This window comes from Cheilinus undulatus, linkage group 20 (assembly GCF_018320785.1).
Source record: "Cheilinus undulatus linkage group 20, ASM1832078v1, whole genome shotgun sequence".
Lineage (NCBI taxonomy): Eukaryota > Metazoa > Chordata > Actinopteri > Labriformes > Labridae > Cheilinus > Cheilinus undulatus.
In genome coordinates this window covers 10,552,699-10,572,819 of record NC_054884.1, presented here as the reverse complement: position 1 = coordinate 10,572,819, position 20,121 = coordinate 10,552,699, and the positions used below count along the sequence as shown (strand labels likewise).

Sequence of the window (20,121 nt, the reverse complement as noted above, 5' to 3'; positions counted from 1 at the left end):
CTGCTTGCATCATTGCTCCATCGCTCAGACCTTTGGGTTTTATATCATCCTCATTATCATTGATCAACTTCAAGGATTAAAGCCTGACTGGTTTAACTTGCACATGGTAAATCACTTTTTTCCCAGTGTTTAACCAAGGGTTTTCATTGGGATACAGCTAAATATGATTTTCTTTTCACGACGCAGAAGATGCACAATGAGCATGTATGAAATAACATGATCACTGTAATCTAAATGGGGTATTTTAACTATTTAAGACCACTGTAGATCTGAAAAATCAAAACATGAGTGAATAAAAACAGTCTCTGTCCTTTGCACACTGCAGGTCTTGAGGGTAGAGCTCCACTTTGATGCCCAGCCACAGCACAGGTCCAGGATTTCACCATGAACCGCAACAAGCGTGATAAAGAATACTACAGTATAGATGTGGGTGATTCAACGTTTATGGTTTTAAAGCGCTACCAGAACCTCAGGCCCATCGGATCAGGAGCACAGGGAATTGTCTGGTAAGCCGAGGAAAAAAATGTGCCAGTAAACCAAATAATGTCCTGATTTCAGACCATTAATGTGGTAGCTTTAACTCTTTTTAGTGTATCATCTCATGATTTCCATCAGTGAATATTGTTTGCAAGTTTTTAATGGAGATGGCTTGTCACACTGTCATTTAGTATTTTAAAAAGCTGGTTACATCCTATATACTAGTGTGATCAGTATACCTGTGAATGCTGAAACAGAATCCGTGAAACAAAACTGCTACCATCACACAGAGGACATGATTTGATGTTACCAGCATAGGGCCCTATTGCTGTTTATGGCCAAATACCATTTTAATTTTTTCCTCAAATTCTGTTTTTTTCCATTGTAATTTTTTTGGAATTCAGTTTTTTACCTTTACACCGATTTTACCACAAAGAGGGTCCTATTAATATTCATAAATAAACAGCCCACTAATTGAATAGAAATAACCTTAAATTTAGTTGATTTATTGAATTTATTGACATGCCACAGTTGGCCTGAGAGCTGTAATTTGGACAACCTTGATACAAAGTCATGGCACTCACTGTAACAGTAAAGTATTTCCAACATCATTAGATAGCAACTAGAAGTTTTTAAGAGTTTGAGTACATCCGTATAATAACACTGGATCCTGACTGATGTTTCTAATATAAATGAAGCACAGAGTGATAGTAGCTTAATAAGAAGGTAACATTTGAGTTAAATTGTACAAATTTAACCTGTTACCTAAACTCATCTTGACTCTCAAAATACATAAAGGTCCATTCAGTGTGATGCTGCTTTGTTCAGTCGAAAGTGTAGCTGTATCCTCTTCATCACTCTCTCCATTCTTGCTATCTGTATCATATTGAAAGTGTATTTTAAATGCAGAATGGGCTCGTTAAAAAATCAACAGGACACACATTATAATTGAAGGAAAAAGTATTTAATTTCATGAATGAAACTTTAAGCAGAAGTTACTGTGGAGGCTTAATGCTCTGTCATTTCACTGACTGTACTTAGTGAGTGGTTGCGGGAAACCTAGATAGATGAGTAAGTTATGATGACTTATACTATATGCTCTAACACTGTATAGCCTACATGCCTTCATAAAAATACTTGAGTCTGACTCAAACAATCACAGCTATGTGCCTAGCACAGCCACACCTCACTATCTCTATGCCTGTCTGGTCTGGTGAGGTCAAATAACTCATAGCATAGACCAGTTTTCTTGTAGCACTATACAGCCCCGTGTTGAGTTAATGAGTGTTTGCCAGTATTTTAGGCATCTGCTTCAACACACTGGTATTGTTTGCAAGCAGGACGAGTGAGTGTTTGTGAAGTGATGCACAGGTTGTGCCATCTGACCTTTCTGTCAATACTCTACGCTCATGTCGGTTTTTTGTCCATTCTCTTGAGGCTTACTGATATGGACCATACATATCAATAGTATCACTATAGCCAATAATTGGGGGAGTGTTTGCCAGTCAATCACAGGGCTGACATATGGAGACAGACAACTAGGCACACTCAGATTCACACCTACCGCCATTTTAGAGACATCAATTAGCCTAACGAGCATATCTTGGTGGTGGGAGGAAGCCGGAATACCAAGAGAGAACCCAAGCATGCACAGAAACTACACACACAAGGGGATGACCAGGGATCGAACCAAGAACCTTCTTGCTGTGGGGCAACAGTGCTAACCCCCACACTGCCGTGCAGCTAATGTTGTTTTGCATTTTTCATTCAAATGCTTGGCCAGTTGATCTCTCACCAGTTATCATTTTAAGTGTGACTTGACATCACTTCCTATTTAAAGTTCTACAAAATAAAAGCCATGTCAATTTGGACTTACTTCTTTAAGTAAACCGCTGTTAAGTATGTTGAAGGCACAACCATTGGGTCATCATTACTGTACATCTTCAACACTCATTCAACCACCAGATAAAGGTTTGGCAACTGGTTTAAAAAAATCAGTGTGTCATTAGAGAGGGGCTTCAAAAACGAAAGACAGTTTTCATGTTGCCTGTATGATTTTGAAATCTGATACTGTTGATAAATTTTTTTTTACTTTTATTCTCACCACAGTTCAGCTTATGATCACAACTTGGAAAGGAATGTCGCCATCAAGAAGCTGAGCCGGCCGTTTCAGAATCAAACTCATGCAAAAAGGGCCTACAGAGAACTGGTGCTTATGAAATGTGTCAACCACAAGAATGTAAGAGCTCTGACTTCTCTGACATTTACTGTTCTTTTTATTGTGTTTTCCATTGTGTGTGGTAGCTTTTTAGCTGTAGTGCCTTGATGATTTCCTAGGTAGATGCTTGGGTTCCTTGAACCATGCCTGTGTCATGGCTTCAATGCTTTGCTTTTTTTTAAAACAGTTAAGAAATGCAATAAAAAATGAAAGCAATGATTTCTCCTAAGAATTAGCAAAAGATACTTTGATGACAACATTTTCAGCTTCTAAATCAACCTGCCTTTTGTGACGGGGCTTCATTGGGCTGCTTTACCTGTGATTAATTGATATTAAGTGTTATGATTAGTTTATCAAGTAATGCAGAGGCCTGAATGGCTGGTAACAAAATACCCTGCTCACCTTGCCTGACAGACAAGTGATCTCTAAAGCAGGAAACCTTTTCATGACTACATCACTCCTCCCTGCTGCTGTTACATGTTTCATATGAAGTGTTTTAAATGAAGGAATTTCCTGTTGTTATTCATTATTGATGCTCCGGCTCCTGCTGCTGTTCCTGCTGGTTCAGGGATGCAGAGGGGCTGGTGACGATGACGTCAGTGCATTGCAGATTCTCATTTCCCCTCCGGACATACAGAGTAATAACTGTGCTTTTATTTTGGCAGATTATCGGCCTATTAAATGTATTCACACCACAGAAGACACTGGAAGAATTCCAAGATGTGTAAGTATTTCAGAGCCAAATAACATGTGCTTGTTGCTGGTTTGTAAAATCAATACAGGATATAACATGCTGGGGGATGAGATGATCCCCTCTGACTTTTAGAGACTAGTTGCAGTGTAGCTGGATGCCTTTTTAGTGTTTTATTCCACCATACGATAAGTGCATAATGCAGTAAATCAAGGAATATTTCTAAATGCCTGCAATAAATTTGAAAGGTTTTGTTAAATATTTAAACAGCTTTTACAAGCAGCATTCAATCAGTGGAAATGTTTCCTCTAAAAGTAAGCAAGACCACAGACTAAAGCCGCAATGACAGACAGTATGATCGTATTTGATATCAAGGCTCAAATCAAGCACAATCTGCCCATAACCCTCATGAGACTCTGATGAAAGGCAGCCTCTGGAATCTGTCTTATTTCCTAGGGAATTGTAAATCTATGTGGACAGTGCCTTTAACAAGATCAGCATTTAGGTATATTTGGTACAGCCTTGATGTGTTTTCAAGTCGACAAGACGTCCATGTGAGTGAAAAGTGGCTCAGGAACTGCAGAGAGGGGAGTTATAAACTGAGATGTGGGGGGAGTGATGGTTTCTCCAAGTATGACGGGAACAAACATGATTAATGCCATCCTCTAGAAGCTTTCTGTGTATGTGTGCGCGCACTGTGTCTGCCTGATTTGAGCTAAAAAGGAAACTGGACAAATCGTAGCCAGAGGGCTGCAGAGCAAGCACAGTAAGAGGATGAAGGAGAAACACTCCATTTGCCTCAGTGTTTGAGTCCCTAAATGTATACTTTCATAACAGAGTGCATTAAACCATTAAAATAGATTTCACCATACACATTTTCTAGGCCTTGCACAGAACTGTAACTTGACAGGGTATGTTATTCATTTTGACTGATACATTATAGCAATAAAGAAGTTCTTTATTTTATTTATGGTGAAAATCTAAACTGTTCCCTCAGTGTTTCTTTTAGAGTGAAAAAATGTCAGAAGGTCCTTCTTGTATGTAGGAGGATTGTTTGGGCTGGTGATATAACAGCTGCCAGACAGAATAACATCATCACTGTTTTGGGAAGAAGAACACTTACTGTCACATCCTAAATGCCAAGGAAAACAAAGTCTTATGTGAGAGAAGACGAGAGAATAAAGTACAGTTTAATTACTCTTAGATGTGAATATAGTAGCTAAGAAACTTAAACTAATTCAACATTAAGTGGGATTTAAGTTCCATATTAATTTTTCAGATAACTATAAACAGTGTACTTACTGTTATTCATCTGCATTATATACTGTTTGAAAAGCTTCATCTTTGCAACATTTTTGGACCCTGTGTTGTTTACCTTCAGGTATCTAGTGATGGAGCTGATGGATGCTAACCTCTGCCAAGTGATTCAGATGGAGCTGGATCACGAGAGGCTGTCCTACCTGCTCTACCAGATGCTGTGTGGAATAAAACACCTACACGCTGCTGGCATCATACACAGAGTAAGACGCGCAAGTTTTTTCATGTATACCCTCCATAAACATAAGCCTAAAATATGCAGCTGTAAATTGACACATATGACACATCAGGACTAATAATGGTTAAAAAAAGTCAAAGCCGCGAACAAAGAAATGCTGGTAGCTTTCAGTAAAAGCTCTTCAATTATTTTGCTGCAGCCTGAAAAACCTAACCTTGCAAAGGAGATAGACTCCATGTCTGTCATCAGGCAAATCCATCTAGTAAAGCTCCAGTCTACACCGTTCAGACCAGTCTGCATCATTTGAGGGGAACGAGGCGGTAGCTAACGGTGGGGTTGAGTTGAACTTGAAGCCGTTAGAAATACTTCTGCCAGTGTAACAGTAAGCTCCGATATGGCTATCCTGTAGTGGCACTTTCATGAGAACTGGACCTTTCTTTATTAAATGAAGAGCAGAGAACAGCACTGAAAGCTTTTTATGATGGAAAGGATGTTTTCCCTCTTCTGCCGACTTGTTGCTGTTGTGCTATGAGTCAGTATATACAATGGTGGAGCAATTTGCCCGGATTTAGCTCTCACATAGTGACCATTTTATCCGAACTCGTCCACATTTCTTTGTTACAACAAGAGCATAGAGCCACATTTAAGGTTTTTCATGACGGAGAATGTGTTCTCACTCTCCTCGACCTGCCTTGGCTTGAGTTTTCGATCATTACTTGGTGAGTTGAGTTGTACTGTACTATAATGCTATCGCTGAAGCAATTAGCTGAAATGCAGCTGTAGAAAAGTGTCTGTTTTATCAGAATTGCTCCACATTACTTAGTTAAAACAAGAGCAAAGAGCTTTCCCATATGACTGTGAAATTTATCCATGCAATAGATACAAGAAACAGTTTTATTTGGTGCATCCAGTTAATCTATGAAGGTAGTTTTATAACATACCATGCAATTAACAAAAAGGCCAGTAGATGGCAGCAGTCATAGAACTGCACGATGCAGCCGATGTCTCACTCCTTACACCAAAACAGGCTGGTACATGGATCATAGTGTTTATCTATAGCCAGTATGTTAAAAGCAAAAATACTGGATTATTTGGGGTTTCTTCAAACAGCAGAAAGACACAAGTCACAAGGCTTATTAGTTGTGTTGTCCAAACCAGCCCAGAACAACGCTGTTAACTCAGATTTTTCTCATCTTCTGATCTGGCACTTTATGCTTCATTTGTAAAGACATTAACCAAACTGTGGCACTGATAAAGGCTTCAAGGAGCTGCTTAAGGCAGTGTTGGTAATGCTTTTTAATCTTCACTCGTCCATTCACTACAGAAAAAGCGGTGACGTTTTAAGCAGATGTAAAGCAAAAAGTAATCCTGAAAAAATAAAGTAGGCTTGCGGTAAAGTGAAACCAGATTATTATATGAAAAGTATGAAAGCATCATAAGAGCGACAACAGAGAGGAACATTTTAGGTCTACAGAGTAAAATATAACTATATTTGAAATTCTTAATAGCTTAGTGATTATATATAGACTTTCATTTTACTTGGATCTCTGATGATCTGAATCTAGCTGTTTTAAAGTATAAAAACCTTAAAACTACACCTCTTCTGTTATTCTCTACAATAATTGCTGTTGTGAATTCAGTATAGGAAAAATCAACATGTTTTACATGTTTCATGATATGTATCACATTATGAGGCTGGAGGAAATACCCAGCCCTGATGTAGCTGCAGTATAGCAGAAGTTTTACCAATGCTAGGCCATTTCTTCATTAAAACAAGAGCAAAGAGCCACACTGAAACATGTTTTTTTTTCTTTTCCCAACGGACCTCAGCATGAGTTTTATCCACCAACAAGCACCACTGTTCATAAACTATCGCGACTTTAGCATGAATAAAGCGATGGTACAAAGGTTTTTTTTTTAAGTCCCAGCAATCCAAAAAATGACAGAAAAAGTTCTGATTAAATCAGCCAAACACTTTGCAGCCGCCTGTTGTCAGTCTACCAATGATGGTAAAGACAGTGCATGCTCCTGGGTCAAGGCAGATGAACAAACCATTTGCACAGATCATTGCCCAATGTGGGAGCAGTTAGAAAAGTATTTCATGTATATTTATTGACACGATAGTTTATACGCTTTATCACCCAGCAGTTACACAGCCAAACATGAACAGGTTGTCACTCTGCTGAAAGGATGCCCCAGTGAAGGTTAAGCACACACTCAGACACACACAGACACTCAGGTGCTTGGTGACTTTTAATGAACAGATGCAGGATGACACACACACACACCCTGAAGCCACAGTCGGAGTATACAAATGATCCCTCTTGGAATCAAGCACACAGACTCAGTAACACACTCACACAGACTCAGTAACACACACACACTGCCAGCACTCTGTCAATCACCCTCAGCTGAAGATGCTGCAGTAGATTAGCACAGCTCCTCTTGCTCTTCCAGCCAGAACTAATTGAGCCACAGGCGGAGCTAACCAGCACGGCTCGCATCAGCATGGCTCGGCACGCAAAGCTTTCGGAAGGTGAACAGATGCAATATGAGTCATGGATCGACAACGATTCAGCTCTCTTGTTCTTGTGGGCTTTGTCTAAGTTTTGAGAGCTCTCTAAGTCCTCCTGAAGATGCTCATGGTTGCTTAGCATTCCCTTAACAATATGCTCTTCTACCAGCCCAGGCAGTCGAGCACAATTGACTGTGCCTTAGCTCCACCATTTGATCCTTTCATTGTTAAGAGGGGATGTTTATGATTTTGACTGGAGCAATTTGTAGTGGATGAGAGGGGCATTATAAGTCATTTCCATATTTAAGTACTTGCATGAAAATGATTGTAGAGTACTCAAGTGCTCACAAAGACGGTCTACTTTGCCCACAACATAATTCTGATCTAATCATGGACACAAGCACTAAATTTTTTCAGCATTACCCTCTACACAGCAGCAGCTATAGGCACAGTTTTTCAAATGGGCTAGCGGATCTGATATGCCTTGCTGCAAGCTAACAGTGCTGGAGAGGAAGTAAAGAGATGTCTTTTAATCACTCTCAGCTATTTTTAAGTAATAATGAAAAACATTAGATGTACAATGACGATTCTTTATGACCTACTAGACCATCAGTGACAAGATGGACAAGATGGCACTTAGATGGCTGTTGCTGCAGGCTTTGCGCAATTCTCCACACCAGGAAGAGATCAGAAAAAAGACAATAATGGTTGTTGTGAAATGCCATGTTAGTCATGCTCTACCATGTTTCAAGAATTTGGCTAGTGAATGACTTGTAACAAATCAATGAGCTAGAGAGCTATGAGTAGATTAAAGTGACAAGTACCGAGTTTGACTTATAACAGGAGAACCCACTGATTGGATGCTTGAAGACACCAAGAGAACATGACGTGGATTTAATTGGTCAGAATTAGTCACAGAACATATGAGGATTTTCCCTGGTGGTTCAAAAACTTTTTAATAGCTCCCTGAAAGTTTTAGCTTGCATATCATGGTGGAGAATTGAGAGAAGTTTTGAGGTGATAGACATGAGGAAGTACAGAATGTACACCAGCAAACATGTAGTAAGCAAATAATCTATGTTAATCCTTTCCATCCTTGTGTCTGGGTAACTCTAATTGGTCGTTTCCACTGAGCGGTCTGGTTTAGCTCTGTATGGCATGGTACGCATTTATTTGCATTTCCACTGTCCCATTTTTGTCACCCTTCGGTAGGGATGCCAAGCTTGCCTATCATTCTAAAAGGTGAAGGTACATACACAAAAGAGGGTTTGCATGTATGTTACTTTGCGTGTGACACGACTGCTCAGTTGGGCTGCGAAAATGGCTCTCTGCCTGCCCTATGAGGAGTGAAAACAGAAGAAAAACAGACTAATATCTGCTTAAATTAAGGACATTCGGACTCAACAAAGATCCATACGGTTTCCGAAAGATGCAGTGGAACACAGACATTGATATGTGGTCATAAACTGAGTTTACTGACATTATATGGACCTGATTTTGAGTACACAGTAGCAAGACCTGAAGGCACACAACAGCCTGGTGCATCAGTGATGGATGGAAAACTGAATTAATGTCAAATTTTTGTATTTATTAAGCTTTAGTTCAGCTGTTTCTCTGGATTTCAGTGATTCATTTACTTCTTTTTAGCTACTTTAGGTAATCAATAAATTCAGGTTGTATTCTCGAATGAGAGCAATGTACCCAGGATGTCTTACTTGATATAGTTCAATTTTAACCCCATGTAAACCTTTATTTCATTTTTAATGTGACAAATTCACACGGTACAACTCTCAACTTTTATATTATGTCATATAATCTGTAAAAGCTTCTGATACGCTCACTAAATGAAGCATTCATGGAAATAACGTCAGTATTAAACCAAAAATAACTCATGTCACTTCACTATTAATCAATATTAATCAGCACAGGATTTATACTGACCACGGTAAACATTATCGAGATGTAGCTATTAAAACATGACTGCTCATGACCATCCCTCTACAGTCCACCCACCAAGCGAGGGTATGAATATCAGTGGAAAAACAAACCATTTTGAGGTTCACCATACTGAACCATACCAAACTGCACTCAGTCAAACTGGACTACCTGATGGAAACCCAGCTAAAAAGTACCACTGTAGTACAAACAGAATGCGGGCTTGGCTCCTTGGTTTTCCCTGGAGTTTCCCACAAGGGGCACCCAACACAACATTGCATTGGATCATATATATCATTTGATATCCAAGTAAGGAATCTGGACTTTGAGCTTTGGATAGCCGCAGATACTCATCTGATCTAATACCAGTCCGTCCATAAATAAATACATATAAACTGAAATGATCACAGCCTGCCCCACAACCTGTGTACTACTTGCAATAGCATCACTCATCTTCTGCTGTCACCAAACCCTCATTGAGCTGCACTGTCATTGCAAAGCAGTCAAAGCTGCTGTATTCTGTTGTTGTCCACAGCTTTTCCATGTTGCAAGCTTTGTCTCTTAAGATGCCATGCATTGTAATAAAATGATAAGTAACTGTGACATAATAGCTCTAGGTATCTGTGGTGAAGCTTTTAGCTCTTAACATCCATTCACTCTGCTGATAAATGTTCCCATACATTTATGAAGATGCCAGGCAGAGTGCTACTGGAAAGTTTTTATAGGCTAATAAAACATATAATGGTTACAAGTGTCCGGTTGCCTGTCAAACCGTCAGTAGATTTTTTTTTTGCAATACAGCTATCAGAGTTGATTGCTTAGTTTTATTTGGTCTGTTGTTTTTTTTTTGGCTTGAATTCGTGGTCAAACCACCACTCCTCGAAGCCTAAGCTCTGCATATATTGCTTGTAGCTGTGGATGTTGTTAGCCTGACCAATGTGGAATACATCTCAAATGCTTAGTGACTGCTGTTATGCACAGGCCTGCCACAGAACTGAGGACAGTGATGTAGCACACATGTGCTACATGTCAGCATAGAACTAAGGTGAACTGTGTAGATCAGCCTCAAGGATCGGCTCATTGCCGAACTATCAATTTTAGCTATTTGAGTCAGGAAGCAAACCTGTGATATGTGATACAAGGTTCAACTTGGCACTTCCCTATGTCTGATTTAAAATCAGTGTATCCATAATGTTGTCTGAAGCAGATCAAGGATCAAGATCCTTTAAACCATAGAGAAAGAAAACAATGATTTTGTTTATTTAAAAGTGGGAAATCAGGAGCAAAATTGGCCTCATATTTTATTATGTGCATCCCGCATGAATCAAGTTAGGAGGGGTCCTCCTTTTTCTAAAACATTTGTGACCATTTTTGTCTTTATTCTTTTCACCCTCAGAGCAAAATACCACTGTTTGACTTTTGTACCTCTTTTGTGTGATTCAGGCTCTTAACTGGCAGCACGTGTTTCCTCTGCAGGATTTGAAGCCCAGCAACATTGTGGTGAAATCAGACTGCACACTGAAAATCCTGGACTTTGGCTTAGCCAGGACAGCAGCCACTGGCCTCCTCATGACACCCTATGTGGTCACCCGCTACTACCGCGCCCCTGAAGTCATCCTGGGCATGGGCTACCAGGCCAACGGTGAGTGAGGGAAAGCAGCTTCTTGACAGCGACTGGCCAATAAGGAGCTCCCAAGCTGCGCCTGGCCTGCTGCATGGCCCCCCTTCCCAGGATGTTTTTTCTTCAGCACCTCCCAATCACACTACCACACACACACTCCTTGTTCCTGTAAAGGTCACACTCAGGGGGGAAGTTGGCATGTTGGGCATTTGTGCTTTGTGGGAAACTTCCTGTCTGGGGTCTCCAGTTCCCAGCAGTGCTTTAGCATGCCTTTGATGTTTTATTAAGAGGTTGCCTGTCCTGAGCTCCTAACAGCCTGGCTAAAAAAAGCCAGAATGAATACAGGCACTTGTGCATGCTGCAGCAGTTTCACATGGTGCTCCTGCTCCAAACCTATCACACTATTAAAGGAATAGTTCAACATTTTGGGAAATATGTATATATAAGTGTTTAATGGCAAGATTGACACCACTTTTTATTTGTAGATATAATGGCTATTAGCTTAGCTTAGCATTAGGGCTGTTAGCATCAACTAACCTTGCCCTGTCCGAATTTATGAGTGGTTTTGTTTTCAACTATGGTATGGTGAGGGAGTCAAGAAAATTTAATGTATCAGTTTGGTAGCTATAGCAGTGCTGGTAAACACTCGTCTCTAACTTTGTACAGAGAAAAGCTAGCTATTAGCATTGTTAATTTTGACAACTGTTTTAGTGTAACTCACATTTTAGTCTTTTTTTTTTTTTTTACCTTTAGAGTTTTAGTCTAGTTTCAGTCAACAACAAATCAGAACCATTTCAGTCCAGTTTTACTCAGTAAAAGTCCTTACATTTTAGTATGTCTTATTTATTTCTTGGGGGCATTTTTGCCTTTACTTGGTAGGACAGCTAAAGAGAGACAGTAAAAATGGGAAGAGGGTATATGAGAAGACATGCACCAAAAAGATAAGATATTCCTTTATTAGCCCCACGAGGGGTAATTCTAAAAAAGCGCATGATGAGATACAACGGCGCCTGACATTTTAGTCTTTATATTTAGTCAAGGCATTTATTTTCTTTGAACTAATGTTATTAGCCAGCCATCCATCCATCCATCCATCCATCTTTTGTACCGCTTACTCTGTTTAGGGTCGCGGGGGTGCTGGAGCCTATCCCAGCTGTCACTGGGTGAGAGGCAGGGTACACCCTGGACTGGTTGCCAGTCAATTACAGGGCTGACATATAGAGACGGACAACCAGGCACGCTCACACTCACACCTACGGCCAATTTAGAGTCATTATTAGCCATACAAAAAAATGAAGTCATGCAACTAGTGATTTTTTGCATGGAGAAATGCTACCAAAAGGCCATATTTTTAGCAGTTTCTAACTGCCAAGAGTTCAAAGTGTGGAAATATGAATATTCCCAATTCTTAAGCTCTGTGACATTAATTTTTGAGTAGATACAAGGCCGACATGTCTAGCAGCCATTGAGCCTTTGCATTTACGTAGTTAATAGCAAGTATATCTTATGCCTTACTCTGTTTTCAGTCTTTATGCTAATTTAGACTCACTGTTGCCTTGTTTAGCTTGATATTTCACAGGTTTACTCGGAAGTGGTGTCAATTTTCCCTACTTTTTGTAACAAATAAACATGTTTATGTCATGAAATGTTAGATGTACAAAATCCTAACAGCCAGGTTCACATATTTCAACTTTCTGAATTTTTTAAGTTCTCATAGAATTAATTGTCCCATTAAAAATCTTAATGAGGTGGTTATGTGACCCTAATGCTCCCATTAAGAGCAGAACTCAGGAGAATCTTGTTATTACTAATACTTTCTCATCCTTAGACCCAAAACACTGACACTACTTATTCCTGCTGACTTGTTGCATTTTGTTTGCTTATTCTCTTCTCCCTCCTTTAATGCTGCGCATATGTAGTGGATATTTGGGCTGTGGGCTGCATAATGGCAGAAATGGTTCGCCACAAAATCCTTTTTCCAGGAAGGGATTGTATCCTTAAGCTGCTTGCAGCAGTGTCTGGCAAAAACCAAAACAAAGCGCTCAAACGTCTTCAGTCTCTCCAGGTTTTTCTTTTCATCCAATTGATGGCATGGAGATCATTTCCTCAGAGCAACTATAGAAATTCTATTTCTCAGATTTGCCCGACACCTTGACTTGCAGCCACCCACATGCTCTTCCTACAGATCCATGAACTCACACGACTCCCTGCTCTCTCTGTTTCAAGCACGACAGTCACTTGAAACACCTGAAATAGAATTTAATAGTTTGCTCCTCTATAGGCAGTCTGTAAGTGCAAAAAAAATCCTCATTTATCCTCATATGCTCTCCTTATGTCTTTGTAGATGCAAAGGAGTTGCTTGTTTGGCTCCCAAAACCCTGAATACACTGGCGCTCTATTTTGAGTTTTGAATATGCAATGTTCAGTGTGAAAGAGGGAAAACATTTCAAAGATGTCGCCATATAGATCAGAATGCCAGGCTCACAAAGAGTTTAAGAAAAGCAGAGAGGATACTGAGGAAACATTTTCAAAAGACCTTAAAAATCAGTCTCTTACTTTTGATAGATTCAGTTTTCAGTGTACCTGCAGAAGAAATGATCTTAAACATACATCCATCTGTAAGTTCTCCTGCTGCTTTTTCGATAAGGACAGTTTATGCTACATAAAAAGAATGATCCTTTGCTCTGTGGGATGCTGACCCAGGTTTGAGAGTGCACTCAACTGCATGCTATTCATATTTGTCTTGTTCACACATCACCTGGCACCACATCATGTTTCTGTTTTTTTTAATTTCCCCTTTGTTCTTTTTTAGGTTATGTTTGTTTTTTCAGTCCTGCATGCTAATTTGGTGGTTGTCATTTCATTTTTCAGTTGATGTCTGGTCTGTTGGCTGCATCATGGCTGAAATGGTCCGGGGTAGTGTGTTGTTTCCAGGCACTGATCGTATCCTTAAGTTGAACCTCCATCCAAACCCCCCAAAAATGCCGTCTTGTCTCATTCTCTGTCTGACATCTTGTTCATGTCTTTGAACACAGATGGGAAAGCTGCCAGTCTGCTGTTCCTGTTCAATGAGTGATGACATCTATGTTTCAGTGTCGACATTCATTTCAGTTAGAGAGGAATAAATCTTTCTCATGGCAAACACTTTTGTTTATCATAGCAGGTAAAGCAAAGGTGAAACTATACCCTTTGTTATCCTGCTATGGAGTATTAAAATGCTTGCCATGGAAGTTAACTTCTGCATTTTACCCTTCTTTTCGTCAACAAATGAACACGATGTGAGTAAATGTTAAACATTGTGTAAAAGGTTTATTTGCATGTTTTTCATGAAACACACTTCTCTATCCTTTACTGTTCCCTATTAGTTGTATCATAGTGTACCCTCCACTGGGGTAAATGGCTGAAAATAATTTATTTAGCTAAGATTAATGAATCATGATCCTTATAAGTACAAGTTTATAATGATGGTTGCTCCTGGTGTGTGCAGTGTTGAACGTCTTCAACATAGAAGTCTTACCTGCAGACCCAACTGTGGGAGCTGAGAGGAGCAGGGAAGTGAGTGGTAGTTCTTTTCTATTTGGAGCTTCATTCAAAATGTTCAGGGCTCATGCAGGGCCCCCTTGAGTGTGTGGCGCTCAAGGCAACCTTTATCCAATGGTGGCGTTGTATAGTTTGTCAACATTAAGGCTGATAAATGTTATATAGTGCCAGTATGAATGGCTGATATAAACTTAGCACAAAAATAAGGAAATTTGCTTCTTGGCAATATATCTTATACTGTTGAAAAACCTGTTTATTACCCTTTAAATGGTGTCACATTTGTAAGGATGAGCGGATGAGTGAGGATGAGTGGGATGAGCAGCTGAGCTGCTGAGCTGAGTATGTGGGTTGTGCCCAAATCTTTTCTTCCACTGCCAAAAAAAGTGTTCTGCTATTGCTATTGACTCTTGTTTTTAGCTTCCGGTACCCCTAGGTGCTGATAATCAAATGCCTAACTGGCACCTGTAATGTTCAGGGGTGAGTCCAGATTATGCCTATAGCATGCTGATTGCTGCACCAGCAGAGTAATGTCATTTGGTGGAGGCAGTGTAATGGAGCGGGGTCGCATCTCCCTCACTGGAAAGACAAGACTTGTCATCATTGGAGTCAATCTCAGTGCAGTGAGATCTTCTGCAGCCAGTGGCAATCCCATATCTCCACAGTCTGAGACCGAACTCTATCCGCCAAGATGACAACGCTCGCCCCTATTGAGCGGGGTTTATCAGACACTACCTCCAGAATTTGGGAGTGGAGAGGATGGAATGGCCTGCCAGCAGTCCTGACCTCAACCTCATTGAACACTTGTGGGATCAGCTTGGGCGTGCTGTTTGAGCCAGAGTGGCCAACACAACCACGTTGGCCGACTTGTGACAAATGCTGGTTGAAGAATGGGATGCCATCCCACAGCAGTGTGTGACCAGTATGAGGAGGAGGTGCCAGGCTGTTGTGGCCGTGCATGACTCTTCCACACCCTACTAAGGCTGCTCTTTGTTAAATGAATAAATTCTTTAATGATTCAATCCACCAAACAAGAGTCAGTGGCAGAATAAGCTGTTTGGCACTGACAGAGAAGATTTAGCATGTTTTTCATGAGTGCAGCCCACATACTCAGCTCTGCTGCTCATCCCACAAATGCATGTTCCTTAGAAACATGGAACCATTTAAAAGGGAAATAATCAGGCTTTTAATGATATAAGATTTTTTGGCAAGACACAATTTAACATGAAAGAAACAATCTACCAAACACAAATTTACTTCTTTTTTCAAGTTTACATATAAAATCAAATGCTAGAAACGGTTTTCATGCAGGATCTCGCCATGTGGTTGAAGGGATTTATTGTTTGACCAAGAACGGAGGGCCAGTGTTGTTTTGAAAATCTTAATTTTGTTAAAGAATATAGAGTATGTATGTACGTAAAAGTTTGTCTGCTAATTGAATTAAATCAGCACTTCTTCAGATTTAATTTGCCTGTACAGACATATGTCCTTAATTGCATTATTTTGCATTATTCCTTGATTAAAAACTGCAAATAAATGGAACTTAATGGGAAACTAGGCACTGATTGCTGTAATTATCCTGCAATCTTATTGTCTTCTTAGATTCAGATGATCAGATATTCACATCAAATGTTACATGTTGCTTTAGTCAGATGCATTTTGGATCAAAATATGCAGATAGACCCCAAAATCGAGGGTTTAGGGTCGATTCAGCTTTAGTGTTGCTCTAATGCTGTTTTGCTTTGCTCAGTTAAATACATCCTTTTGAAAGACCAACCCATCATCTTCTAATTTTGATGTGACTTCTTATTCCCCTTTGTATGAGGAAGTATTTCACATATTGAGAGGATTAAATTAATTGTCTGTGTTGTTTTTAAATAATAAAACAACCTACTATAAAACACTAAAAAACCTTCCTGTTTGTGTCCTCTAAGTAGATTCCTTCATATTATTTCTGTTTTTATGGTTGTGTTTTGGTCTGCTAAAAGGGGTTGCACAATTTTTTCCTGAATCTGAACCACTTGAGGTATACCCCCTTCTAAAATGTGCCATCTGGGGACAGATGCTTTGATCACCAACAACACTTACGTGTTTTTTTCAGCAAATTTGTATTTAAATAGTATATATGAAACCAGCAGAACACAGAATTAGACACCAGAGTATCAGGTAGTTCTTTTTTAGTATTTATAAGCTCAAGATGCTGTTGAAAATGATTCACCCTGACCTGAGAAGACCCTTTTCCTCCAAAGCCTTTCCAGCGCTTTTCTTAACCCTGTAACCCTAAGATATCGACCAGTGGAACAAGGTGATCGAGCAGCTGGGGACGCCGTCTCAGGAGTTCCTGATGAAGCTTAACCAGTCAGTGAGGACCTACGTGGAAAACAGGCCACGGTATGCTGGCTACAGCTTTGAGAAGCTCTTCCCTGATGTCCTGTTTCCTGCAGACTCTGAACACAACAAACTGAAAGGTAAAGATACTTGTCTCATGTAATGCTAGGTTGTAAAAATGCTCTCCTAAAGACTCCCTGGAGCACAGAAAATTGGTGTGCGGTTGTATTAAATGTCTTGTGCCACAAGTTCAAACCATTTTAGTGCAGAATCTTCCATTATGGCTGCAGGAAATGAGCAGCATGAAGAGTAACGAATTTCAAAATTTAAATTGCTGCTTTATCTTATCTAGGAAACCAGTGAATAATACAGCAGTTTCTGCTTCCAGAGCCCTGACTTTAAAGCTACAATATGCTGCAGTCAGACTGCTTTAAAGCTGAACAAAAGCTCTTTCAGAGAGTTTTGTTCATGTCGAACTTATCATGTGTGACTTTTCAAATGTCTCTTTCTGTAATTGAAGGATTAATATGATGGATCTGAGTTGGCCAAGTGAGTATTTCTGGAGGCTCTCACAAACCAGAGAGTAGAACTTTTTCTCTGAATTGCATCAGTTCACATCGCACGTTGTGTGTTTGCAGCTGCACAAACCTCAGCCGACAGCGAAGCCCGAGTGACAAATCACTTTTCAGTGGCTGCCTGAGATTAAGCACTTATTAAGGGAGCTGACAGTTCAGGACCAAGTTGTTTACTGTGAGGAAAAATGTACCTCCAGCGTGTTCATGTGTAAATGGAGAGAAGATGACAGGAACGCTCACAGCAAGAGCGGTGGAGCTGTTGCAAGACATCTCACGGAAAAAAGAAGCCCATCTTTTTCTGTCCTCATTAGTTTGCAGGGGCAGGAGTGTTTGACAGCAGTGTGTTTCCCTGAAGTACTCCTGTTGAACTGCGAGTATTTGGCTTTGGAAGCTTTGATAACAAATCGACAAGACTGACAAAACATGAAAATCAAGGTGTATCAGTAAGTCCTGTGGCCTCAAAATATTGTCTTTAGTTCATCCCACCATCTAGGTCGAAGCGATTTGGGAAAATAACCTAATTGCAGTTTTTATTTCCAATATTACAATTACATATTTGTGTTTATTTATTTCAGTCACAGTAGTAAATTGACAATTAGTCTAACTTGGCAGTGGAAGGAAATTAGCCTGCCTTTACTACTTCGAAAATATTTAGGTAAATCAGATGCCAAATCAGGGATTAATGATTTTGAAATAAAATAAGTGTAATTATTTCTGGCTATATTGCAAATTTTATTCTCTCATGTTGTTTATAAAAAGCCTACAAAGATAAGAAGTCAGATTTCTTGCAAACTATTCTAAAAAATAACACTTAAATGTTTTCATGATGTGTAGAGCATGTAGAAAATACAGAAAAATCTATTAAACTGGTATTTTGACTCACATTTCAGGTTAAAGAGCTATTGCACCTTTTGCAATTTGAACAGGACATTTTTAAAATTTCATTTAAAAGCTCAGCCTCACCAACAACCCTATAATATCTATGATTTTAATGTCTCTCAGACAAAAGACAAATGATGTATTATTGTCTTAATTTCAGTAGGCTTACCATGATTCCATGGTGGTAGTGTGGTAGTACTCTCTCTTCTCTCTGGCTGATTGGGAGACCTACAGAGTTGTTGCAGTGCTACTATGAAATAAATTCCCGCTGTTTAGCAGCAATGTGCATGATGATCTGAAACACTCCTGGATAAGTCCAACAGGGTTCATTCTTCTTATATGTGATACAGTATAAAAATAATCCTGATAATGTTACTTGCTCTTTAATAAATGTCATGCATTCCCTAAGTCCTTTAAATGCTTCTGCCCATGCCTTGATTCATAGAATAAATCTGCTTTAACTGCTGCAGAAAGAAAACATCACAATGGATGTTGGTTTGCTCAGGGTTTGATGCTGCAAAACTGAAACCTTGAGGAGCCTTTCATCTAACAGATAACTGAATTTTCAGATTGTTTTGCCAAGTTGAGATTTTACTTGTAAAAAGAACTCTTACATAAGTATAAACTAGATAAACTCGGTGAGTAATAGGTCCTTTCACTGAGCTTTCCAGTTCACTTTGGTACAGCAGGCTACAAGTTTATTTGCAAAAACCACAATCCGTTACCAAAAGTTGGAAAGAGTCCCAAATAACCAACCCCATGGATTTCAAAAGAAGAATATTATCAGGGCAATATTTTTAATACACGATGTCAGCGCGTTATATCACCCCATGGACAACCTCCATGGTGCAGACTATTTTGACTATTTTAGACAAACCCTAAGTACTCAGTATTTTTTTTTTGTCTTTTAGTCACCAAAAATGCTGTCGTTGCATTAGTTGATTACATATGCACCTCATAGCAGGAAACTTTTCCTGTTGGACATTAAAATATTGATGCAAAAATGGAGGACAGAGCTGCAGATTCCACTGTCCACTGCTACAGTGAGATTTCTTGCCTTTATATCTGTGCTATGCATGGCCCGGCACAATCACAATATCAACAAAAGAGCGGAGAACATACTGCTGAACAGAAAACATAATGAAGCTTTTTCATTACATGAAAACAGATTGTTCTTGTTCAGTGTTATACAGTGCATTCTCTTCATCACCCCTGCCCGTTCACCCATGATGAATTTCCTAAATATTTCCTGCTGTATTCTCTCATCGGCTCATATCCGACTAGGGCTGGGAAATTAATTAGATTAAATTGCAATATGGCCTGGTGCAGTTTTCAAATCGCAGAAGTGCAATATTTCTTTAACCTGATATTTGAGTTAAAAAAAAAAACAGTTTAAAACTTTTTTTTGCAGCAGAGATGTTATGCATTACATATCATACAATCATTCAAGAGCCATTTTTTAAAATAATCTACAAAAAATCCCACTTTCTTCTTTTTTGTACATTTTTCTGATTAAATATGAGGATGACATAAAAATTACCATTCCCTTAAATACAGTAATTCATATCCAATTTGCAACACAAGTCAAAAGCATCACAATTAGACATTTTTTCAAAATTGCCCTAGCTTTATCTAATATTGTGTTGGTTATAATATATAATTGATGTAATATTGGGGAAAAAATTTCAATAAGATTATTTTCCCAAATAGTACAGCCCTCTATCCGACTTCACGTAGAAAACACGCTAAGGGGCAGGTGGGAAAAAAAATCAGGGTAAAAATTCAGCTGTTTACATTAACACCTGAACCAGGAAAACTCAAGAAATCTTTGGACTTTTGTGCATACGTGA

The 20,121-nt window shown here is 39.3% G+C and overlaps 1 protein-coding gene across 2 annotated transcripts in view; it reads left to right on the top strand.

Annotated features, from left to right (window-relative positions):
- The window catches only part of mapk8b (mitogen-activated protein kinase 8b), a 44,230-nt gene that overhangs the window by 8,998 nt on the left and 15,111 nt on the right, over positions 1–20,121 (top strand). For both annotated transcript variants that reach the window (XM_041816424.1, XM_041816423.1), the window contains exons 2-8: positions 326–506; positions 2,587–2,716; positions 3,361–3,419; positions 4,768–4,906; positions 10,808–10,973; positions 13,824–13,895; positions 16,775–16,957. In XM_041816424.1, the coding sequence (XP_041672358.1) occupies positions 385–506; positions 2,587–2,716; positions 3,361–3,419; positions 4,768–4,906; positions 10,808–10,973; positions 13,824–13,895; positions 16,775–16,957 (871 nt within the window). In that variant the 5' untranslated portion in view covers positions 326–384. The remainder of the gene's footprint in view (positions 1–325; positions 507–2,586; positions 2,717–3,360; positions 3,420–4,767; positions 4,907–10,807; positions 10,974–13,823; positions 13,896–16,774; positions 16,958–20,121) is intronic.